At 38.0% G+C, this 26,300-nt stretch overlaps 1 protein-coding gene across 17 annotated transcripts in view; it reads right to left on the bottom strand.

Moving 5' to 3' along the window:
- Window positions 1–26,300, bottom strand: part of DNM3 (dynamin 3) — a 563,024-nt gene that overhangs the window by 329,045 nt on the left and 207,679 nt on the right. For all 17 annotated transcript variants that reach the window (XM_072733034.1, XM_072733032.1, XM_072733026.1 and 14 more), the window contains 6 exons: window positions 24,958–25,056; window positions 24,218–24,378; window positions 20,321–20,463; window positions 17,151–17,286; window positions 14,565–14,632; window positions 11,168–11,306 (listed from right to left, as the gene is read on the bottom strand). In XM_072733034.1, the coding sequence (XP_072589135.1) occupies window positions 11,168–11,306; window positions 14,565–14,632; window positions 17,151–17,286; window positions 20,321–20,463; window positions 24,218–24,378; window positions 24,958–25,056 (746 nt within the window). The remainder of the gene's footprint in view (window positions 1–11,167; window positions 11,307–14,564; window positions 14,633–17,150; window positions 17,287–20,320; window positions 20,464–24,217; window positions 24,379–24,957; window positions 25,057–26,300) is intronic.

Genomic DNA, 26,300 nt, shown 5'->3' with positions numbered 1-26,300 from the left:
GTAATTTTTTGTGAGGCCTGTAAAGCATTTTCAGTATAGAAGAGATAGCTGATCAAAACAAATCATTCTTTTTGATTAGGGCAAACCTGAGTGGTATATCTGACGCAAATCACTATCCTGCCCTGAGCTACCAGAGCAATTGTTTTTCCTCTGCACTCAGGGCATCCCAAGCTAACAGTGCACCCATGCTTTTTGATAATAGCCACACAAGTACAGAGTCGTACTCTTGCAGAAAAGTGACTGCCCAAGTAATAGTGGTCTACTAAGCAGGACACGCATGCCTTCAACAGCGTTTAGAAAATAGATGATAGCAGAAAGTTATTTTTACAACACTGAAGAGTGGCACTATAAATATTTATTCAGAAACAAAGTACTTGACAGCTGAAGGACCCCAGGCTAGTGTGCAGCTATCATTAAGTTAGAGAAAGGCCAAAGTGGCAAGAGGATCCCAAGAATCAGAATCATCCAAGAACCTTCCCATCTCCTGGCCTTGGCAGAGGGTTGATGTTCTGTATGTGTGTGTATCTCCTGACCTTTCCAAGCTTACTGCCCAAGGGCTTAGTTTCACCAGGAAAGGAGCCCACCACAGGCAAAACTTAGTACCTACAATTGAGACAACTGGAAAGTAAACGAGCCTAAATTCTAACTGGAACAAAAGGAAAAAGAACACACTGGAACAACCGCCCTCATGGAGGCAAAGGAGGAGAAATACTGAAGGGGACACTAGCAGTGCAGGATGTAGGCACTGCTGAAAGGCCGTTATGCAGCTGCTACAGTTTCTATCTAGCTGGTTGATCTGGAAAGACTGTAGACGGTTAAGAATCAAAATGTTAGCTTGAATTGCTGGCTCTCAAATGTAACACTTCAGACCCCATTCTTCTCATAATATATATGAGGAAGGTAAATGCCCCACTCATATTCTGAATAATCTCTGATCAGGCTTCCTGCCACTCATTTCATTAGCTTAGTCAATGGGAATTCCTGCTCAGTTTGCAGAACCCTTTTTTTTGTTGCTGTTGTTTGCTTGTTTTTTTTTTTTAAATACTTGACTCTGATCACTTAGTTCAATTCCTCACCTCTCTTCCTTGTCATTATTTAAGGCACAATCAGTTTCCTCAACCATTTTTAACCATTAGAGTTTGCAATCTCTTTTGTTCTTAACACTGAGTTGAAAGGCTACAGTTGTAAGAATATATTTACTTTGTCAAAATCATCAAAGTTGTAATCATGTATGCCAAAATAATATTGATTTAGAAGACATCATCTTTAGACATTTATTCCCCTATTAACTATTTAAATATTCTAGAAATTGATTTATACAGAATCAAGGAATTAAGACTTTGCTATTGGTTATATTAATTCTATATTCCTAAATTCATTTCAAGGCAGTCACTCATTGGGCAACTGCCATAAGCCAGCTTGATGCTCAGTTTTTGTCAAACTACCTGATATTAAAAACCAGTCTTAGTGGCAGGTTGACTTTACAGATACTGTCATACTAGAGAGAAATATTTTATAAAAATCAAGGGAAAACACACAAAAAAGTGGCTAAACCTACTCTGAGCAGGTCTCAGAAGATTTGATGCTTAAATCATAACAGTGAAGCTTCCAGACAGAGCTGAGCATCGATCAAATGACAAATTACTTCTAAACAGTTTCTTGTTAGGGCACCTGGGTGGCTCAGTGGTTGAGCATCTGCCTTTGGCTCAGGTTGCGATCCCAGAGTCCTGGGATTGAGTCTTGCATTAGGCTCCCCGTGGGGAGCCTACTTCTTCCTCTGCCTATGTCTCTGCCTCTCTGTGTCTCTGATGAATAAACACATTTTTTAAAAAAATAAATAAAATATACAGTTTATTGTTAAAATCACACTGAATACTCTTAAGGAATATTCAATATAGAAAAAATGTAATATATATGATGTTAGAAAGCAAAACTTTAAATATATAATTCTGAGAGAAGATTTTTTTCATTTTTATTTTTTGAGAGAAGATTTTAATTATGGTCTGAGAGAAAGAATATTAGGTATTTTTTTTAATACAAAACATGTATTAACAAAATCCAATATTTTAAGTGTTATTTAGGGTAGTGTTTAATTCTATTGGTGGCACCTCAATATAAAAATTTACTTTCAAGCATAGGTCACATTTTTCCCTAGCGGAAAAATATCACTTGAATGGTCTTTCTATCCAATAAAACAAAAATTATACACTTATAAAAGTTACTAACCATTGATTAATCAGACCAAGAGAGCCATGCTATTACGTCTCTCTTGGAACAAACACAAGATGAGGAAAGATTTCCACACCTTCAAGACTAACTAGTTCACTGCCTTAAGCAAAGAGTCAGGTTATTAGGTACCATCTGTTCATAGTTCCATACTAAACATAAATCAAAAAAATAAACCAAAGATCAGAACAAAATTTTTTTATGCCCATGACTTGAGTTGATTGGTTTGGCTAACCTAAAGGTATGGGCTCTGTTTTGATCCAAAAGCCATAAACTTTCCAATGTTGGCCACTCACTACAAACTGAGCAGCAATAATGATTTTGCTGCCCATTAAAACATAAAATAATTTTATTCCATTTATGTGAATTAAAACCTGCCCCCAAATCCCTAGCATTTGTGTATAGCATAACGCTGGATTCATTCAGGAAATAAGAAAATGCCTATAATTATTATGAAATAATAATACACATATTATGAAAAAGGAAAAATAGAAGGATTTACATTTACAAAGGTGATCAAGGATAAGAAATGATTCAGTATAAAGAGGTCAAGAAGTTGCAATTTCTAGCAATTGTGAATGGGAAAATTTTTTATCAAGTGTTCTCTTATTTTAGGAGTAGCATATAGGAAGTCTCACAAGACCTAACTGAAGCTGGTGGAAGGGGAAGAGAACCAGGTTCCATTGAGGGGGCCTTGGGTAAAATGGTCAGAGAGATAGAAAAATGTTCACCCTCCTTCTCCAAGTGGGCAAATCCCACATCTCTACACCTCAAATATTTTCTACAAATAGTAAAGTATATGATGGAAGAACATGTATGGGATATTGGTATATTCTCACCATAACACTTCTAAGCAGAGAAATGGGGACTCTAGGATTAGTTGGCAAATGCCAAGGAATAAAAATAAAAGTATAACATTGGGTGAAATAAAGCTGAAAGGTGTTCAGAAAAGACAGCCTCATTAAGTAATTCAGAGCGCACTAAAACAGGAGGCCAGGGATGGGGTTGACACTGTCTCAAAACACATGAAGATAATAATCAGATTTTCGTTTTCTTTCTTTTCAAGTTTACCTCTGGTAGGCATATTAATGAGCAGTTTAAAAAGAAAAATCAAAACAGAAAGTAAGGGGAAAAGCAGAGGCCAGGGAAAATTACAAATTAAGAATTAATTATAAAGATCACAAATTCTTAAAAAATAAAAATAAATAAAAAATAAAAAAATAAAAAAAAAAGATCACAAATTCTTTAGTGAATTATGAGATGAAAAAACAAAAATCCTGGAATATTATCCAGCCATTAAAAAAAGAAATTCCATAATTTGTGACAACATGGAAGGACCCTGAGAGCAGGGGCTAAGTGATATATGTCAGACAGAGAAAGACAAATCTGCATGATTGCACTTACAGAATCTTGTAGTATCTAAGAACCAATAACAACAATTGAGCTTAGACATTGAGAACAGATTGGTGATTGACAAGGGCCTAGGCAGGCAAAATGGGTGAAGGGTGTCAAAAGGCACAAACTTACAGTTACAAAATAATAAGTCCTGGGGACGTAATATATGTACAGCACGGTGACCATTGAAAGTTGCTAAGAGTAGATCTTTACAATTCTCATCACAAGAAAACATTCTTGTAACTATGTTTGGGGATGAATGCTATCTAGACCAGTTATGGTGAACATTTCACAGTATATACAAATACTGAAACATTATGTGGTCACCTGGAACTAATATGTTATATATGAATTATAGCTCAATAAAAAAAAAAGCAGGGGCTGGGCTTAAAAACAAGTAACAATAACAAAAAGATGAAATTCCTATCTTTTAAAAGCCAAGCACCAGGCATGAATCCCCATAATATCCAATGAAAGGTTCAAACTTTAATAAGCCTGATTTGAAACCTGAGTTATATGAGGCATCTATTATATGCAAAACACAATAGTTTGTTGACTAGCCAGCTAGCCATTAGAGGAGGTGAAATGTGAGTCTTTTTGTAGAGTAGAAACCACAGCAGATCTATCCAGACATAAAAGAAAGCCCTATTAGAGCATGATGCTTTGCAGCTATTCTCCTACAGACTTTCATGGAAGGTAATCAAGTGGCTACTTTAGTCAAATGGATAATAACCCATCACATCTATGAGATATGATCCATTTATTCTTTCAAGTATCCATTCAATAATTATTATTTAAAACCTGGCTATTTCAGGGTTGTGAATACAGTGTTGAACAAACCAAGTCCCTATTTCCATGCAGCTTATATTTTTCAAGTCCCTTTATTGTCCAACAAAAAAAAACAAAAGACATACTTATTATAATTCATGTGGTCATATGTGCCATGAAGAAAAACAAAGTTTGGTAAGTAGATGAAGAGTGATGCATGTGTGTGTGTGTGTTTGAAGGGAGGCATGTATAAATGTAGATAGAAAAGTCAGAGAAACACTTTGATTAGGTGGCATTTGAGGAAAGACTTAAAAAGAAGCAAGGGTGTGATCCACATAAATATTTCTAACAATGAGAATGAGAAGTACAAAGGCCCCACCATCATAAATCCTTGACCTGTTGAAGAAACCAGGAGACCAGTGTAGCTGCAATGGACCAAGGAAAGGGAGAGTGGGAGGAGCTTAGGAGATGAAAAGGGGTAAGATTACTGGAACCTTGAAAGCCATGCTAAGGACTTTAGATTCACTTGATCAGTATGGGTATCATTGAAAGATATTGACTCACCTAAGTTAGCCACAAAATTCAGCATTTCTTCTAATAGCACTCTTTAATGAAAAAAATTTTCTTGTCTTTCTTACAGCCAACTAAGGCATCTTTTCTATTTCCTTGCAAAGCTTTTTTTTTCTTTCTGAGCAGAGTAAAAAATTTAAAAAAAATCAATTAATTGGTATGATGGCAATCCAAGAATGTGGTTTCCCAAGAGGCCAATAAATGGCACAGTTGCTAAACTGTGGTTAAAAACACAAGATGTTCCTCTCAGCGCTTCCTGAAAGAACCTCAGGACCCTTCAATGGTGCACCGGAGAATTAGGGTTAAAGCAAAGCAGCTGAGAGCTGATGCCCACCAGAAAAATTCTGAAATTTCCATGTCCTTGGAGTGAAGCCAAACAACTCAGAAAGCTCTAATGTTCTTGCCTTGTCCTCTAGTGCTCCAGAGACAACAGTGAGAAAATATCCAAGAAGATTGCATTCCCCCAGGTTAGAAGTCTAGCTTTGTGTTTTGTTACTTGAACAAACATAAATCCCATGTTTTTCATTGATGTTTATTTATGTGGCTTAAGGGGAAAAAATTAAATATTTTACACATAAGACATTCAACATGAGAAATACTGTAAATGAAAGTACTGTTTTAAGACTCTAAGTGCATACACATATATTCACAATACAGCTAGAGTAACTATGCCTTTCAGATTGCCTGGGGTAGTCCACTCTACTCCTACTATTCCACTGAATGTATGAATAGCTCCCCCTTTCAATCTCAAAAGGGTCCTACATTGGACAATAAATTACATAATCACGTTATATATGGCTCATGTTCAAAAGTAATAAAGTCCTGGTATAATCAACTTTAACTAAGGCTATTTTGCTTTGCAAAAGATTTTAATTAGGGCAGTTTTAAAGTAAAAGAAATTGAAGGTAGACATAATGAGGGCAAAAGTCAAGAACATCAAAATGAGAAAGAAGGAAAAGAAAACCTGCTCAAATTTGATTATTTTAAAAGAAATGACTAAAATATTCTTTTAAAACCAAGTACAGATTTATTTAGTGTCAGGGGAACTTAGAATTTCTAAATTGTTAATAAGTATTTATAGAATTCCTCTGCTGGGGGGTTAGTCATTATGTTAGATGCCAAAAACAAGAAGATAAAAGACACAGTTTTGCATTTTTTAAAGAAGCTTATAATCAACAAGAGGAGACGTTCACTTAAATAAATTACAAACAAACCACAATGTAACATCATAAATGCCATGATAGGAGTAAACATAGGGTGCCAACTAAAGCACTGTAAAGGGAGTAAGGGCAGAGATCAGAAGAGGACTCACAGAGGCCCTGCAGGAAGATTTCTTAGGACAGTGATGAGAATTGAGTTGGACCAAAAAAATGAGAGGGGATGGCAGATGAAGGCAAGAGGCAAAGGAGACATTCTAAACAAAGAGAATCACATGTGTGAATGGGAAAGGCATGAAAATTCCGTGAGGGTGGTGCAAATCACTTGTAATGGCTGGAGCAAGCACAAAGCACCAATAGACATAGCTCAAGAAGTATCACATTTAAACTAAAAGCAACTGTAAATGATTTATACTTTATTTGCAAGATTGGAGGAGCCATTGCGTAATTTTGAGGGAACAGGCAAAATAGTCTGTATTTTGGAAAGGCCACTTTGACAGCAGTGGGGAGCATGAATTTGATGGTGGCCAGACAAAAAGTAGAAAGACAGAAAGTAGAAAGACCAGTTAAGATGCCACTGGAATAGTTTAGTGTAAAAAAAAAAAATGTTCAGGGCTATAAGTCAGAAGAGAATAATGGCAGCAGACTGTAGAGTAGACTGTTTTAGTAAAGAGGCTGAAGCTGGAGCTATCGATTTGGGAATCACCAATATAAGCCATGGGAGATATGACCTGGCAGAGAAAAAGGATAGAAAAAGAAGAAAACCTGGGGTAAGCTCTGTGTGACTCTGGCGTTCAGAAATAGGAAAAGTAGATAATCTCTTAAAGGAGACAGAGGAGGGATCATGAGAAGGATGGAAGAGAAGCCATGAGAGATGGGTATCAGCTTCAAAAAGAGAGTAGCCAGGCAGCCCTGGTGGCTCAGCGGTTTAGCGCTGCCTTCTGCCCATGGTGTGATCCTGGAGACCGGGGATCGAGTCCCACGTCAGGCTCCCTGCATGGAGCCTGCTTCTCCCTCTGCCTGTATCTCTGTCCCTCTCTCTTTCTCTGTGTCTCATGAATAAATGAATAGAATCTTTTTTAAAAAGAGAGAGAGAGAGAGAGAGAGAGGCCTACAGCATCAGGGATGAGTGTGTGTTACATCTGGCGATCAGGTCTCTGGTTGACCTTCACCAAAATTACTCAATGGAGTGGTGGTGTGCAAGTCACATTTCAGAGAGTTATGGGTTAACTGGAGATAAGAAAATAAAGATAGCAAATACGAACTACTTTTTTCCCAAGAAGGCTGCACATGAAGAAAAGGAGAATAAAGTAGTGGATAGGTTTTTGTTATTGTTGGTACCACTTTTAAGTTAGATTATTTTTTAATGTGATAGAGAAAGTGATGATTTAAGAAATAGAAAAATCAAAAGATAAGTTCCTTAAGAGGGTGAGAGTACAGAGAGGAGCCCAACCCCAGCCAGGGAGACCACCTCAACAGAGACAGAGGAAAGGAGGGACAGGGTTGGGAATACCAGGAAGTTTGGGAAAATCGTGTTCCCACTTCTGGTCCCTATCTTCTCTATGAAATCATTACTGAAAATAAGAATGAAATTGATGAGCAGAGAGTGGTTATAAGGAGAGCAAAGGAGAGAGAAAACTGGAAGGGTAGGAGCTTGTGACAGAATGTTAGGTAGAAGGAAGAACTGTTGCTCACTTGCTCTTCCACAGCACTTTGCACATCTCACTCATAGTAGGAACTTTCATCAACACTCTGCCCTCCTGGGGAAGCCCTATGGAAGAAACTTCTATTATTTTCTTCAGCTCACACACACAGAGAAAGACATGTTGATTGGTAAGACAGTGAGAACCTGACATGCACCAATCCTCAGCTCTCTGTTGGGCAGGGTGGGTACCCTAAGTCACTACTCACATGTGGCTCTCCCAGTTTTACTAGATTACTTTCCCGCAGATGTAAGGCAAGCCCAAATACTCTGTCTCTCTTATGGGTGCACATCTAACTCTTTCTACCACTGTGACCTTTAAGGTTTACTGAAGGAACAGGAAGTAACAGGAGGCTACCACTTCAGCAGCAAGTTCCAGACACATTTTCCAATCTAGATTTATCAGCAGCAAAGTGGGTACTAAATTTCAATCCTCCTCTAAGCTTTTCTACTAATTTTCTCACTAACTTAAAACCTAAAGAACTTAGGAGGGGTGACCAGCATTCTGAAAACCTTAGGCTTACAGTTTGAAAGTGCTGGAGGCTCTCCTGGTAAATCATTTGTCAATGAAGATAAGGACCAGAAGAGGTCATGGAAGTATCAGGCTAGTGTGGAATGAATCGAAAGCCACTGGAGTCAGAGATCTTGGAGAACAGTAGTTCCTGGGTGTTGGATATGATTTCTACACAGTCTCTACTGAAGTCATACAAGTTGAAAGTGAATTTACAATGAAGAGGAAAAATGTAAATGAGGCTCTAAATATCTTGATGAATGCAAGGGAGTGACTAAGATGCGATGGTAACAGTGAAAAGAAGGGAAGAGTAGAGCTGGTACCATTGGGGCCTTTACTGAAGACTTTTACAGGAAGTTGAAAGCACAGTGTTTGGAAGCCACAGAGTAAGTAGGCAGATGCCAAGCCTGAAGCAGGCCCTTAGATTCCTTGGGTGTAAGCCAATAAATATTCTTCAGGGAAGAGAGTTGAAGGGTAAGCAGTAATCTCAGGGAAAAGGCGAGGTTTTATTTAAGACAAACTATACAATGTTTTGAGAAGACAGGACAAATACACAACAACCACTGATCCAGAGAGCATAATGGAAAGAGAGATTCAAAGAGTGAAGAGCAAAAGAATAGAAGCCAAAAAGTGTCCACGAACAAGTTGTCTCTTCCCATGTCATCAGGACTGACTGTTGGTTTTCCTGCAAGTTGGATACAATGGGAAATGATAAAAAAAAAAAAAATGACTCATACATACCATAAACACTCTATATAACTTAAAACATAAATATACACACATGTGCCAATCTTCTGATGTGAGGCCAAGGGCCTGTTCTCTGCATATGGGTCTGCTGATTGGAGTTATGCGTCTTCTGTCTTACATAAACCACATCCTTCATCTATGATTTCCAGTTTGGCTCTCTTTAAAGCATAGGGAGAACCTGAAGACACTTGTGAAACAATCTGAATGCAGAGCTCATCTAGGTTTTTATAACTCTCCCCCATCTTCTTTAAGCATTATCCTGCCTACACCTCATGAACAGCAAAGCTTTTTTATCAAGTCTTTCCAAAGCCATGTTTGTAGAAACAAAACTCAAAGTCTTTTCTGTGTTTGATCAGTTCATTTACTCTTCATTTCAACTACATGATTAAAATAAGAAATATGACTGGCTAAACAAACTTGAACACAAGCACAACACAATGGGCCCTTGAGAAAAAGCCAGCTTTCCTGGTGGGAATGGGAGCACATGGGCAATCTAAAGGAAAGCTTGTGGCTGAAAACATCCAGGTACTGAGAGTGGCAATCCTGTGGTTAACAGAGAATGCAACATCAGTTAATTCAGCATCACCTACAAGGAGGCCAATTAGGAGATCTTTAACCACACAGGTGGCAAGAGCAACTGCATGTTGAAGTCAGGCAAGGACAAAAGGAATGTGAAGTATTATCAGTGGGGTTTGAGTTTTTGAATGGACACCTGGTGTAAAGATTGGGTTTTTTCCCCTCTCCATGTGCATCCTCTTCCCTTTCCTCAGTCCCTTAGATCTTAATGGCTTTTCTCTCATTTTCAAGGGAGAACACTAGTACGTTAAGGAACAAGGTAGAAGAATAATTAGAGGTCGAGAAAAAAAGTCTGAAGCTCCAGAGCCACTCTGGGCCCCAAGCAATTCCCTTATCTCCTTTTCTTTTAGCATTGGCATCTTGGGATTTAGCCAGCTCTCCTCTTTCACTACTTACAACTTTCTTCATCTGAATTTTTCAACCAGGTAACTGGGAACCAAATTCATATTCATCTTCGTTTTCTGTCTCTCCTTTTTTCCCACTGGCTGTTCAGGGAGGTTATTCATAGCCATACAGAAAGGGAAGGGTAACAAAACCTACAAAACCAGAACTATCTACACTTTCAAGAAATCAGTACCAGTGTTAATTGCCATGGGGCCAGGCCTGCCCTACCTTAAACATCATCACCAACTTCCTTCCCACATGTTCTAACACAAGGTACCCCTTTCATGCCCCCACAGAATGGACAGAATCCAGCACAGTTCCTCCACGACCCTCCCATGAGGAGGAAGTCTCTCCCCCTCCTACTCTACATCATAGATTCAATAAATATCACACAGTAGAGAGTACTGGATGCTAATAAAATGGCCATTTGTAGATTAGCCATCATTTCCTGAGTACTTGGTATGATTAATCAATGTGTTAAGTGTTCCCATGGCTTTGATGCATCATCTTGTTTAATTCTCACGGAAGTAGGATTGTTGTTATTATCATCCTCTGTGAAAGAAATTTATAAGACTCTAAGGGATTAAGTATAATACTCAAGATCACACAGAAAGTAAGTAGCAGAGCCAGGATTTGAATCTGGGTAATTGGACCTCAGAGCCTGGGGTCTTAAGTACTATACCACACTGCTGCTTCCCAGAATCCAGGTTCAAATGGGATTCATTTAAAACTTAGAAGAATTTTTTTTTTTTACTGATATATGCAATGTCAATGATTCCCTTCCTCTGACAATTATCCCCATCCACACACCATAAGAAAAATTAGTTTATGGAATTCACCAAATTGTTCTAAGGTGATATTTACCTGTTTAAGACAACAAGGAAAACAATTAACTGACTAAAATATACTCTTTCTGGTTTAAACAACCCTGTTTGGCATGGGTGATAGAAGACAAATCTCTGCCCATCTACCATGAAAGCAGTTCCCACTCAATACTTTTCACAATCCTTCCCCTTGGGCAAATACACTACCTTTTACAACAAAGTCAGGGAACGAGAGTTATATAGCACTGTAGGAAAGATGGGTAAACTAGAAAGTTAACTGTTGGAAAGTTAAATAATTCAAACTTACTTTTTTGGTACACTTCTTAACAGTGTTGATTAATTCTTGTATTACCAGATCTACACTCTTCAAGGAAGGCCCTTTCAGCTTTACAATTTGCTTTTTGACTATTGCTTCAAATGCCATGTCTGGAGTAAACAACCCTGTCCTGAATATAAGAAAGAAAGCAGTATATTAGATTTTTTAAATTAAGTAATATCCAATAGTTTTTTGAAAAACGTTTTAATTGACATGCCACCTAAAGTAACCATGTAATACCCAAGTTTAAAAGTTACATAATGATTTATTCTATCAACAGTATCATTTGTAATAATATCTTCAAAACTACTATCCCATAATAAATTTCATTCTCTAGATGATTAGTGTCACCTAAAAACAGTTCCCAAAATGTTTTCATGGACTGGAATAATATGACCAGTAACTGACATTTACCTGTAGTTTGTTTCATCTCACTGTTTCACTGCAATAAAAAGCAATGCTACAATAAAAATGCTGTCCTAAATTTACATTTCTCTGTCAAAGTATTCCAATAGCAACCCCCTCTCGTCCTTCATAGAGCAGAAGATAATCCTCATTTTGTTAACACTGAAATAGTAGCATTCCTGACTATGCAATCTATCCTCTCCAGGAGAGCTGTATTATAGCAACCTCAGGGGATCCCAATCTGAGGTTCTAGGGTGCTACAGGAAAAGGAAGACAGTTAACTAGCTTGGGACCCAGGATGCCTAAATGGTGAATTTACAAAAAAAAAAAAAAAAATGAGAATCAAAATAGCAAGTATCCTTTCACTTGGCTGTAATTATTTCAAATTGGTGTCATAACAATGGTTTTCTCCGGCTGCAAAAGTACGTAGCAAAGCAGGTGAGTGTGGTGTGTAATAAAAGGTGAAAAATGATTACATCTAAATAAAAGGGCAAAGGAGAAAAGCTACCATAAGAGAAACTCTGAACCCCGAGTATCATCACGCCTAAAGCCCTACAGGCTCCAAGTGCTTGTGCTGGATCCTCCCCATTCCCAGGCCCTCCTGCCTTTGATTAACTTCTTCTCCTTCACCACTCAATTCAGTGATGCTTCTTTTGGGAAATTCCTTTCACCCTTCCCTTACAGCAGCTTTATTCTGGTACCTCTAATCATTTACTTTATCACCTTATGCTCACCTCCTTTTCTAACTGTAGTGATCCTACTATATTATAATTTGAAATTTCTCCACCTTGGATACAGAATAAAATCCACACTGTTTGGTCTAACATTAAAATTTTCCCTGTCTGACCCTAACCTTCCATTCCAGCTATTTGCCTCCTCCCTTTCACGCACCCTATGTTTCAGCCAAACCCAATCCTTGGCCTTTCCACAAACATACTCATACTAACATTTTCTGTCTTTGCCTCCATCCGTAAGATTCACTTCACCCTCCCCACACTTTCAGCCCGTCCAAGTCCCACCTGTGCTTCAAAGCCCAGATCAAAAACAACCACTTCCTACAGCTTGCCTTCTCCAATCCTGCCACTGACAAGGTCTTCCTTCTCCAAACCCCAACATCCTATTTTGCATTGCAGTGGTCTGAACACACATAGTCCCATTACTACCCTGGTGGAAAGGTCATTATTGCATTTGTCTTTGCCCCACAAGGACTGTCTTTCTCCCGTGCTCATCACTGGCACACAGTGCTTACGGAACACAGAAGGGCCATTAGGTCTGCAGTGGACAAAGATGGCTTCTGATATTTTGATACCTAGCAACCAGTCAGAAACCAAATTTTTCAAATTAAGTGTATTTAAAAGCCTAAATCATCATGCCATCCATTAGTATATCTTATTCTCAGGACACTGTGCACTTCTAATCATCTTACAGGCAAATTAATTCCAGAATAATAAATAACAACCCACCTATTCTTTTGCAATGCACGTAATTCCAAAATCTTCAAAACTGAACTACTGAGCTTTTGCAGCTACATTCAACAAAAATGTATCTGATAAGGAGTTATAAAAGCCAAGTAAAAGTACTGCATTTTACACTTAACAGCAAAGTAAGTGAATATAAGAACAGTTTGGGACCCCCAAAAATGTGATTTGGTTTCACTGCACTTATCAGATTGACATGCTCAAATACTAGCCCTGCCCAGCTCAAGAGCAAGACACAGCTTCTATACCTAATGTATTCCAGATTTGAGGAAGACAGAATAGAATTAATAGAGAACTTGGAAATCCTGTTGACAATAAGAGAAAAATACTGGATTTGGTTATAGAATCTTTTCTCCCTTTTACTTTGTGACTGTGTATTTACCTATCCTTTTTGCAGCTTGCAGAGCAGGTTGTCTGAATGTTAAAATGACAGGAAATTCAAATGTCATAAGTCCTTTCACTTGTACACTCAGTGTCAAGCTTTGTTTGCCCTCTCAGGTTCCGTCCCCAAAATGGTCTCAACTTAGCCCTGTGGCAGAAGCCGAGAGACAATGGCCAACAGACAGGGCGACATCTCCTTCCTATGAGATCATCTATGAAGTAAGCAACCTAAGTTCAATATCTTAAAATCAGGACATTTAAATATACTCCATTAAATTTGGCAGATGAACTCAAGAAATGTGTGTGCTAAATTCATTTTTTTTCTTATGACAGTGCTTTAAAGAAAGTGAGAATAATCCCATTTGATACAAGGGGAAATCCCCCACAAACTTCCACGCAAGATACAAACTCCCCTCGCAGTCTCGTGTCCCACTGCCCTCCCATTCAGTGAAAATGCATGACTCCCTGCTCCACGAATCCCTGCTGTACTTTACCTCTTCTGTGCCTTTGCTCACACTACTCTGTCCACTGTAAGCCCTCTCTTTTATTCTCCTGCCTCAATAATCTCCAGCCTCCCATGTTTCACATGTGTGCATGCATACACACACACACACACACACAGACACACACACACATATGTGTAAACCCAGAGCACACCATTGCCTGTCGAAATCATTCTTTTTCTCTATCCAGGCAGGTTCAACTCAAAAGCCACCACCTTCATTAATCTTACCCAATCTTACCCCACAACTCCAGCAGAAATTTATCTGTCCTGCCTCTGTATTAAGTCATGATCACTTATGAGTAGGTCAGGCCTCCCTCCCTAAAATGCAAGGCTCTGGAGAACAAGGACTTGCTCACCAGTATATCCCTAACTGTACAGAGCACAGTGCTGTGGATGGAGGAAGTGTTCCTGCTTTTTTTTAAATTGTAAAGTCTTTTCTTTTGTGAGTGTGACAATACAGGAAATCACCATTAAACGCAAACTAGAGTCTCCTTTTTCCTACTTCCATCTCTGTACTCCCCTGCTCAGATGACAAAAAGGCTACTTCACTAGCCATTTATAATTATTAATTTTCTTTTAGTAGCTTGAACAGAAGACGAGGAAAATGTAAATCACTTGCCTGATACCATGTATGTTTTTGATTGCATAGCTTATTTCTCTTCGTAATTCTTTCTCATTGAACTCCATCTGCAGATGCAAAATGAGCCACAGTTATGATACTTAATTCCTTTGAATAATAATATTGTTGAATATTTAAAAATGAGAATAACTTGACTTAGTTATTAATAAATGGATACTCATGTGTCTCCTAACCTAAACCCAGATGGTCAAAACATCTGTTTATATAAAGTTCAAGGCAACATAGAACATTGGGGATTTCTGGGAATTTTAGCATAGTGGATTTTAACTCTGTTATAGATAGGAGCACTATGCATAAAGAATGCCTTCTGGACATAAATCTGGCCATTCATTTGAAATATACAATTCTTCATTCTTCTGCTGAATGTAGTAAATGTATTTATTCACAGACAAACGCATAAATAAGAGTGTCACCTGACATGCACCAGGGGTCCAGCTGGGCTGAGATTAACAATGGCTGTCTTTTCTCCCTGGCCATTTTAACCACCTGCATTCAAGGCCTCTTTACAAGAGGAAATTAATAATATTTTACCAATCCAAGGCAGGATAGATGACTGCATAAAAATCTCCCAGAAATTCTAGGTACTTTAAATATATTTGGAATTGGGATCAAAGTGTCATGGAGCTTAGACCTAAAAGGGATATCAAGAGCACATTTGGTTCAGCCCTTGACTTCTAAGATTTTGTCTCCCCAGCCTCATTGTCTATCCATTTTTCCCCTCACACTTTATACCATCAAACGATGAACTGCTTTAGTTTCCTACCACACCCCGCAGTCCACAGCTCAGCTTTCACCATTCCTCCTTTTCTATCTGTAACAACCCCAGGCCCCAACCGCCTCCTGCTTGCCTAGCTGTTCATCCTTGCAAACTCAGCTCAGAAGCCAGGCTCCCTCATGCACTCAGTATGGGATTCAGGTCTGTAGGCTCAAGGTTACCCCTTAGCACATTTTAATGAAACAATCTATTTACCAATTTACCTCCCACATCAAGACATTAGCACCCTCCTCTGTATGTGAAGCAAGTAACAGAGTCCTTAGTACTACTTAGCCCTCTTGGGCAAGCCAAACTAAACTTGGCGAAAATAAAACTCTCTCAGTTCATACCTCTACACAAACTCAGCTTTTGCTCAGTTTCCCTATCTATGATTTGCCATTGTTCAAGCCTAAGCCTCAGGAGTCACCTTGAATCTTTTTTTTGCATCCCCCATACCAGTCCAAGCCCTACTGACCCTACCCTCAAAATCACAAATCCAATCACTTTCTCCATCCTCTCTTCTAGAGCATTTTTACTAGGAAGCTAAAGAAGATTAAGTTTCAGGGCTTCTTGCATAAGCACCTTCCAAGACCCTGTGCCTAACTTTATGTTTATAATTTTGTATTCTTTCCCTTCAAGGGCTCCCCCCAAATTGTATAAACTTTAGGCACCACAGAAAGTTGATTCACTCCTAGGAGCTCTGACCCTACTGTTTAACTCACCAAACTTTTCTCCCTGAATCAACTCTCTTGCCCCTTTACAATTGAGCCTGCAAAATGTTCTTTTAAAATTATCCACCAAATCAGGTCATACCTTTTCTTAAAACTCTCCCTTAACTTCTCATTATTAAACGTAAACACCTCACTGCAACCTGGAAGGCCTGGCATAAACTGGAAACTTCCTTCCTCTGAATTCACAGCATACCCTTCTCCCCTCCATCAGCTCTATACTGGCCCCATCTATTCTCTACCCACTATTTCTGTACCCATTGGACAGATGCTTGCTTTAGGGCCTCATCCTCAGCTGTGCCTTGAATGATCATCTTCCCAAGATCCTTACAGCTGATTTCTTCATGACATTCTGGTCATGCTTTCAATGTCCTCTACTCAGAAGGAACTCACCTAAAACATCCTATCAAAAGTGGCTCACTCAGAGCACCTGGGTGGGCACAGTTGGTTAAGCGTCTGACTCTTGGTTTCAGCTCAGGTCATGATCTCAGGGTCCTGGGATCAATCCCCACATCAGGCTCTGTGCTCAGCGTGGAGCCTGCTTGAGATTCTCTTTCCTTCTCCCTCTACCCCTCCTGCTCCTGCCTGTCTCTCTCTCCTTCTGTGCCTAAAGTAAACAAATAAATATTTTTAAAAAGTGGCTCACTCAACTCCGCCTCCCTCGTTCTCCCTAACATTGTGTTACATATCAACACTTGATTTTTTTTACTTTGTCTATTGTAAAATTTCCTCTCTTTTCCCACCAGACAGTGCCTCTGTCTTGCTCACTGGCACCTAGAATTTTGGCACAGAATAGGTGCTCAAGAAACATTATTAAATTAGTCAGACAACAAATAAACTTCATAATAACTCAATTAGTATTTGTTGAAATAACTTGAAATGTTGTTAGATCCTATTAAATAAATAAAATCAGGACCATCAGGAAGAAAATATTTCTCTCCTAAATTTCATCACTTGAGTATGGGGATTTTTGTTCAAGGATTTTAGTCCTATACCCCTCACATAAACATTTTATGAACAGTTATGTAGAACAGAACATGTAAATGAAAAAGTGAAAGGGAAGAAATAATACTTGGTACAAACCTTTACTATCTCAAAAGGAAAGCGTTCGTGGAAAATACGATTGATTTTAGCCCCTCCTGAGAGCTCCAGGGTATCTACTTGATCCCCTGACCCTTCAATTCTCTTCTCAAAATCCACAGCAAATTGCTGAACCATCCTATAATTGTGAAAGAGAAAAAAACTCAAGTTAAAGTTATAAGGCTTTGCATTTCTCATTTTAATTCACTGTGGTGAGCCTTTAGAATCCTTTCCTAGTGTTCTTAGTGGCACCTACTGGCAGAATTAACACTGCACTCTATTCAGCACTCAAAAATGTAATTATATGACATACATGTTATTAAGATTTATTTTAGGCATTTAATTAAAATATATATCTTAAATATCTGTGTCATTAGATGCATTCTGCCCATTTAGTCGAAAACATAAAGTGGCATTTAAAAAGACTGAAATTAAGAATTAAACAATAAAACTTTATATAGAATAGTCAAAATGTACCTCGGTTCCTATGACATTGCACTCACTTTGTGTTCTAAATGCTTCAGATGAGCCCCTTCATTCTCTGTGAGCTCTGTTCCCCGCCCCAACATCACAGACCTCCCTCTGCCAGAACAATGCTAACTGGTGACCTCCACCCTCCTCCACAACTACCTCTAGCCTTGTTTTTCAATGATTCCCCACAATCTGATAATAAAATTAAAATTCCTTAACCCATTATGCAAGATTCTCCATGGTCTGGCCCTGGATGCTCCATCTCTCACTACTCGCCCACATTCACCTTCTAAGCCAACCATAAAAATTGTATTTGCAGTTCCCTATGTGTACCATGCTCTGTGCTTCTACACTTGTTTTCCTTTCTGCTCAGAACATCATTTTCTCTGCTCCTTGCTTCCCTGCCTGGCTAATTTTTATCTGTCCTTCAAGAATCAGTTCAAGCATTAGTTTTTCCAGGAAACCTTCCACGGTCCTATCCACTACCATTTCTCATCGCCGTCAGGTAAAGGGACTCTCTTCCTCCTCTCCTGTACTTATTTTCAACACAACACTTAGTAGGGTCCCTCACCCTTGTTCACCTGCCAGTCTCTCCTAAAAGCAAGAACCATGAATTTTATTTATCTCCCCCTGCCCAATATTCAAGAGGTACTCAATAACTTCAGTGAAGGAATGAATTACCTTAAGGTGGTTGGTAAAAACAAAGAAAAATATTACAGGGAGAAAACAGCAACCTACTTACATCTTCGATTGCTAGTGTAGAAACTCTAATTTTGGCATGAGGGTAATACTTTCAAATTCAACAGGAAAAAGTCAAACCATTGAAGACTTATCTTTTATTCTCTTTCATCAAAACCATGGATGAATTAAAACTACAAGTCACATAGGCCAGAAAATTCAGAATACAATTGGACCACGTAACTATGTTTATGCAAATGCCAATATTAATCTAATTTTTAACCACCTGAGAAGGTATGCACATGAGGAAGCACTGAAATGCTGGGAAATTTTAGGAAATTAAACCTCTAGCCACTGCTTTCCTTCCAGCCTACACTCCAGCCCATTGGCCCACTACAACAAGCTATAAACAATTTCACACTATTCTCTTGTCCTCGTCTTCCACCTGACAAACTCCTCCCATACATTAGGTTCTCATTAAAGTACCTTTTCCTCTGTGAACTCACAACCTTCCTCACCTGTAATTGCTTCTTCATTTGTCCTCCCTTAACATTTTATACTTACCAGAAACATAGCATTTATCAGATTTTAACATAGTTGCTTATATGTCTGTTTCCCTTGCTCTATTGTAGCCTCTCCTTGATAGCAAAAGTCTTATCTGTTGTTGAATCTCCAGTAGATAGCACAGAGCCAGACACCAAGTCAAACACAAAGAGATGATAGGAAGGCAAGAAGAGAGGCAGGCAGAAAAGGGGAAAGGAAAGAAAAAGGAAAGGGAGGTAAGGAGAGAGGAAGGAGCTAATCAGCCCCCTACAAGGGAAGAATCCAGATGTGGAAAATTCTGTAATCTGAGTCCAATGGAATCACAGAGGCAAGCCTAGTATTTGTAAGAAGAGTAGTTTCAGTTGGATGTTAAGATGATGACCTAGAGCCTAAACAGAAATAGCTTTCTTTTCTCTGTAACTTGAAGAGTTTTTATAGTAGCTTAACCAAAGCCAAGAATAAAAAGAAAAGATAAACAAGGAAAAGAGTTGAATCCAAGAAAAAATTATTTCCACTGTATGATTTTATAATGTTTTTAAATGAGGAAACATAAAATGTTACATTAAATTTTTACTTAAATAATTTGAGCATTTAGAAATATCTCCACAAAGAAAGGGATCTTCTCATGCATTTTCAGCACCAAATTAAGGGCATCTTGATTGCAAGGTTACACAGTAAGAAGAAGCATCATCTTGGAAAATGGACTTGGGATGTCCTGGGCAAGGGGTCTTCTGGTTGAGAGGAAACTGATGTAAGTTGCAGCATAGGGATAAGAGGACAGATGAGACTGGGAGGGGCCAGAAAACAGAACAAAGATAAAAGACATAAGGAGATGGTGATTCTCTAACAACTCTGCTGTCCTACCCAAGGCCTCTCAGGGATACCTAGTAACCCAAGGATAAGATGGGAAGACCATGAAGGTGTAAAAAGATACTTGGCAGGTTTCACATCTATGTTTTAAAAGAGCTACGTGAAAGTCATTACTAAAAAAAGGTGAAAGAAATTTAAATGGGCCTTGTCACCCACATTTTAATTATTAAAGCCTTGGTTCTCATTCCATTGAAAAACGTTCACAGATAAATCACATGAAATGACTAACATAAGAAGATAATAAGTGTGAGTGACATCAGTAGAAACAGTTGTATAAGACAGATGACATTTTTGACAGGAGCTTTGTCCACTTCTAAAGACTATGGGTAAAAACCCTACTGAGTTATCACTATTGGTTTTACTCATTTACAGAATCCAATTATAAAAGCACAGGGAAATTGTACATGGGGATGGACAACTGGTTCAATTTATAGTAACAGAATAAGATCACATAAAGACTCAAGGCTCATTGTATAACATACACAGAGTCTCTACACTTTATTTGCTTCTTCTGTTAAACTTCAAAAATATCATGACAAAGAGACCAAGGCAAAAGCAAACCGAAGAAATTAGTTTCAAATGCCAAACGAGGGAAGGGAAAGGTGACTCACTGCAGCAATGCTTTGGTCTTCCTGGTGGGGTCTTCTGGCTTGAAGTTTTTGTAGCCTTCTACTTCATGTTCTATGGAGAGCAACTGCCCCTGTAGTTTGTTTCGGAAGTTTGGCAGGGTATCTCGAATGTGGTTGGTAAGTTGCTAAATAAACCAAAACAAAATCATATAGATATAACAAATTAAAATTAACTCATGAAACAAAAATTGACCTTCACTGTTTTCCTAATCATTTAAAACTTAGAAATCATATACATATATGCCTTTGAGACTATGTAGGTAATAATGAGAAGGAGCTCCAACTCTCTCCTGACCTTAAGGAGATGCTCCAAATTCCTTCAGTTGGAGTCACTTGCCTGGTCTACATCTTTATGCCTGGCTGGAAATATCCTGTTAAAATGCACCTAATGTTATCAATGAGACTGCCTAATAACTTGAGCATGGATTGATTTGTCAGATTACCTTGATTGTAGAAAGGAGCCTTATGTTAAAATGTAGTTAGAAATGAAGAAACTGGAAAGTTACAGGTGCTGCCACTAGTGGAACCTGTAGGCACCTATCAGCTGTTAACTTCCCCTCCATTCTGCAGTTCGAGTGCTTCCTTTTGCCCTGCCTCTAGGCCTCAGTCCAGTGGTGGTTGTTCACTGGCTGATGCCTTCAGCAGTTTGCATACGAAAGCTCCATGTCTAGCAAAGGAAAACTCTCTCTCTGCTGCTGCTCTCTTTACCTAACCATCCACTTGTCATTTCTGCTGAGATCATCTGCCAGCACCTCAAGCTCAGAAGATTGAAAAATTCTCTAAGAGATTGTCTATGAGTACATTATTAGTTAAGAACAAAGGTGGGATATAACCCAGATTGGTTAGCCTTATGTTCTTTCTATTATAATCCAGTTTAAAAAAAAAGTCTAAATTTAAAAAAAGAAATAAAGAAAGGGAAAAAAAGATCATCTTCTTGAACTGGTTAAGTAATAAACTTGGAATCAAAAGAAAGAGAATGTAAACTTCACAGAAATGCAGGAAAAAGAATAATAATTTGAAAGGGGAATAAATATCCAGACTGACTAAAGAAACCATTTTAAATCATTTTATGTTTATCTGAGATTACTTGAATATATCTATTCAATACATCTATAGTTATTTAGATGTTAATAGTTCATAACTAGCTTATACCTTTGCCCACAGTTATGATTTAAGATATTCCCCAGCATGCTGTTATTATGGCTTTGAAGCAGAAAACAAAAGAATGGAGAGAACTGCATTCCCAGTAGCAACATCACAAATCCTCAAGTCTAAGAGGATCAGTAACCATGAGATACCAGTACCACCTATCTGCCATATGAGTGGTAAATGATAAAAACACATGGTTTCCACTTCTTGCTTCTCAGATATCTCAACAGCAAAGCAACACTCTGGACCACTCTTGACTTTCTAAACCACTTCTTTCCTTGGCTTTGATGACCCTAGCTCCTCCTATTTTTCTCCTAACCTTTCAAATGTACCCTTTACATCTCCTTTGCCAAGTCATCCCCCTCCACCAGTCCTGTAAATATCAATATTCCTCAAATCTGAGTCTTAACCTTCTTCTTTGTCCACTCTCTGTTCTTTCCGACAGTAATCTTATTCTACTCATAGCTTTAATAAATATCCAAACACTTGTGGCTACCAATGCATTATCTACAGACCAGACTTCTAATCCTTGCTGTAGGCTTATGTATTAGACTACGGACTTTACTTCTCTTAGATGTGTCAATGACACCTCAACCTCAGTATGTCTGAAATCAATCACCTAATCTTCCTTTTAGGGCTCTCCATCTTGTTGACTTCATAACAATATGGGAACTTGGAACATATCCTTGACCTCACCTCTCCATAACCTACCAGAATTAATATACCACCAAGTTCTCAATTTTCCTAAACATTTCTCATTTCTGCTTTTTTTCATCTTCACTGGCCCTAACCAAGCCAAACTACCATCATTCTCACTTTACTCCTAACTTCTCATGTCTACTCTTGATCTTCCTATCTGCAACCACCATGATCATTTTTAATCCACAGATATGATTGTGTAATCTCCCTACTCAGATGCCTTAAATGACTCACTCCCCTCTGTTCTTAGGATAAGAACAAAAATCTTTAACTTGCCTATAAACATTACAGGATCCAGCCTCTGCCTACTTCTCCAAATTCGTCTCTTATAACTCACTCCCTCATCCTCTGCCCTCCAGTCATAATGACTCAAAAATGTCATGTTCTGTTCCAGTTTTCGCCATAGAAACTGTCCCTCAGGGCCAGAGGTATTGGTGCACATTGAATCAGCCATAAAAGTATCCTAGTTTCAAACAGTATGAAGATCCCTGAAGCAATAAAAAAGAAAGTGATTATCCAAGAAAAGAGAGATCTTCAGTACAAAATTCATTCAGTTTTCAGTCAACCAGAATCCAGTTATGTCATAGTTTAGGGATCATTTGTATAACCAAATGGCCAGTCATATTCTTTCTACTTTTCTAGTATTCACAACCTTATTTATTTCCAACTTTAATCTTCCTAATCACCTTAGTGATTTTTCTCTAAGAATTTTTCAGTTTATATTTTTCATAGATCAATACAGGCATGAAAGCAGTAATCCAAAAAGATTTTTATCAGCTAAATACATTGGTAGAATATTATGCCTTTTGTGTGGCAAATCAATGTTCCTTCTCTAAAATATATTCATATTCGTTAAATGATACAACCATAACACCACCTCATGACTTCTAAATTCTTATCTACTGGACCCCTGGGTGGCTCAGTCAGTTAAGTATCTGCTTCAGCTCTGGTCATGATCCCAAGGTCATTGGATCGAGTTCCACATCAGGCTCCCTGCTCAGTGCTTCTCCCTCTCCCTTTGCCCCTCCCCCCTGCTCATGCTCTCTCCCAGTCTCTCTCTCAAATAAATAAAATCTTTAAATACATACACACATACATACATACTCATCTACCCTTAGATAAAAAGCACAAATCTTACATGAGGTCTGTTATGCCACTTAAAATAGAAGTATACCACCACTTTTTTATTTTCTAAAACTTCTTCATTTGTTTTGCCCAAATGGTTCAGGTACAGTGTTACAAGTAGCCTGCTATTGTGTTAGTCTCTAAAGATAGCTTTTGGGAGCAAACAATCAGGACATTCAATAACGACTTGATTGGTTGACAAAGTTCATAAACATTAAAGCATATCCTATGATTCTATTTGTGAGAAAAGCTGCTCACCATCTGAATCAACATAATCAAAACTCAGGGAGGAGACCCTGCACACACTAAGGATGATGCTTAACTTCCCTAGGAGATGGAAAATATGTAACCAAGTAAGTGCATGAGGTTTTACGCAAGTATGTAAGTGCATGGAATGTGGGAAGTTGGTGGCCCAAGTCTACTGTTCAGAGAAAGGGGTCTGCAAAAACTTCTTAGATGAATGGAGATCATGATTTCTTATACATATTTTTTTATTTTTAAGAATTTAAATTAAGGAACAAATCAATCCTAAACAAAACGATAAAAAAATTTTAAAAATAAATCTAACCTAACCATTACATGTTGACATTTTAAAAACAGATCCCAAGAAATCAACCTTTCAGAGATATACAAGTTTAGTTTCTTAAGATAACTACATATTATGAGTAAAGTGGGTGCTAATATATACCCTTGTTCACTGTTCCTAAATAAGTGTTTATTTCTGCTTTGAGCAGTATTCTTTCGATAACATTAAAGTAGTGTAGGACTAAGTATTTATATTCATTTCTAATTCCTATCAATTAAACCAAATGTCTTATTTTGGAAAAAAATTAATATTGAAATTAAAAATATGAATTCCAATAGTCACTTAATATTTCATAATTGTTGCTTGAGAAAGGTCTTTACCTGATTAAGGACCTTCTGCAGGTGTGGGGTCCCCATCCGATCAGCAATATGTCTATACGCCGGATGTGAGAGAAAAAATTTCCTTTCGGCCAACATGGCAGCCTTAATGTCCTTCTTCCCATCTATGTCCTTCTGGCTTCTATTTACCACCCCTACATAGCCTGAAACAGAACACATACAATGGGGTTTGGGACACTGGTTGTTTATTCTGGAGAGATTTCAAGGCTCTCAAACAGGCTGAATAAGAAAAGCAAAATTATTTTTAAGGACTGAAGAACTGAACCCTCCATTTAAGTCATCAGTATTAAACAAAGGCTGGCTGATGGCTAATGACACTTTTTTAGCATTAACACAGTAATGTGTTTTACCCTTAAGAGCTCTGTACATTTTAACACAGTGTCTCCCTTAGCAGTTTTGTCATATGGTGGCCAAGTAAACAAGTCACACTTAAAACAGAACAGTGTATATTTATGCAGTTTATGATGAATATTTATACCCTCCCTCCAAACTCCTTCTTTTTCCTGTTTTCTTATTCCTGTTATTTTAAGGAATAGTTCTCCCTTTGGATCATTTTTAATATATCATTTGGAAACATTATGCCATTCCAGAGAAAGTATAACTAATCACAAATATATTCCCCACAACTTTGAAGGCATAAAACCAAGCTTGCCATTGGTTTCCCAATGGTTTCTCTGCCACATCATCAAAGGAAGTCCTCTCTATAGGACACGGTACATTACCCCTGCGAAGAGGCAGCAGCTTGTTCTCTAGGACATCCCTAGCATCTGTTCCTTCATCCATAAGATCCAATTTGGTGATGACTCCAATGGTTCTTAAACCTGCATCAGAAACAAACCCAATATTACAGTTTTCAGAAGACTAACACATTTTAGAAATACGTATGTCCCTACCAATGCTAAGTGCAGGCACTCATGTGTTTGGTCCTTTTCCTGTTTCTCTCTGTCTTACTTTGTCTTCTAATCCACTGCTACCCTGGTCTGGTGAATTCAGATGTGATGAGAAGGAGAGTTGTAAAACCACCTATCCATAAGATAACTTTCACTTCAAGAGAGAAAAAAACTGAATAGTATATCAGCCAATAATTTTAAATATGTATATTTATTGTTGTACCATGCACACATGGAAATTATACACTTAAAATTTTCCTCCAAGGTAGTACACCATATGGGTGCTTTAATGTTTTTATTTTTTACCTTATTGAAAATAAATAAGTAGGATCAATAAGAGAGTGTGTCATAAACCAGAGCTTATTACTGAGCCAGTTCCAAGTACTTGACAGACAAATAAGAAGAAAGTTAGGTATAGGATAGCATCACCACAAGAAATAAAGTCTCACAGCATTCCCTGTTCCTTAGAAAAAGATATATGACTTAACGAAAAGAAGACCAAACTAGGAATCCTGATACTTGGATTCTGGTCTCAAGGCAAGCTATTTAACTCTCTTCTCGGGGTCTGTTTTCCTACCTGTAATATAAAGAATTGGAAACCTTAATCTCCAAGGTACCTTTCAGTAATAAAAACAACGTAAAACCTAGACATTTTATGTAGCACATAAGATACACTGTGTTTGCGCATTGCTTTCTTCACTAGATAAAATGAACAATATTCGCCTAGGCATTCATATTTTTAAGTGCATTTCTCTGGACACCCAGTAAAACATGATAAATTGAACACATCTTTATCTTCTTATCTGAAACCACTTTAAAATGGCTAATATTTATTAGGCCAACTAGGTTTTACATATTTTATATGTCTTAAATCATTTGCTCTTAGAAAGATTAAATCATTTAATCTGAAAAAGGATTCCAACTACTATTTTTTTTTTCAAGATGAGGAAACTAATGCAGAAAGAGATTAAGTAGCTTTCCCAAGGTCATACAAAGATGTAGGTCTAGGCATCCAGAGCCCATGCCTTTAATCAATATACTGCTTTTCACAATACAAAGAATTTTAAAAGTAAAGAAGGTTTAAACCAAGAAAGTCAAAGAAAATAGGAGAGGACTGAAGAAACATTTTGAAACTGTAAACCCAGCAGAATAACTACTAACTAACTTAATAGACT

The sequence above is a fragment of the Vulpes vulpes genome, chromosome 13 (genome assembly GCF_048418805.1).
Source record: "Vulpes vulpes isolate BD-2025 chromosome 13, VulVul3, whole genome shotgun sequence".
NCBI lineage: Eukaryota > Metazoa > Chordata > Mammalia > Carnivora > Canidae > Vulpes > Vulpes vulpes.
This window is presented reverse-complemented; position numbering and strand designations above follow the sequence as displayed.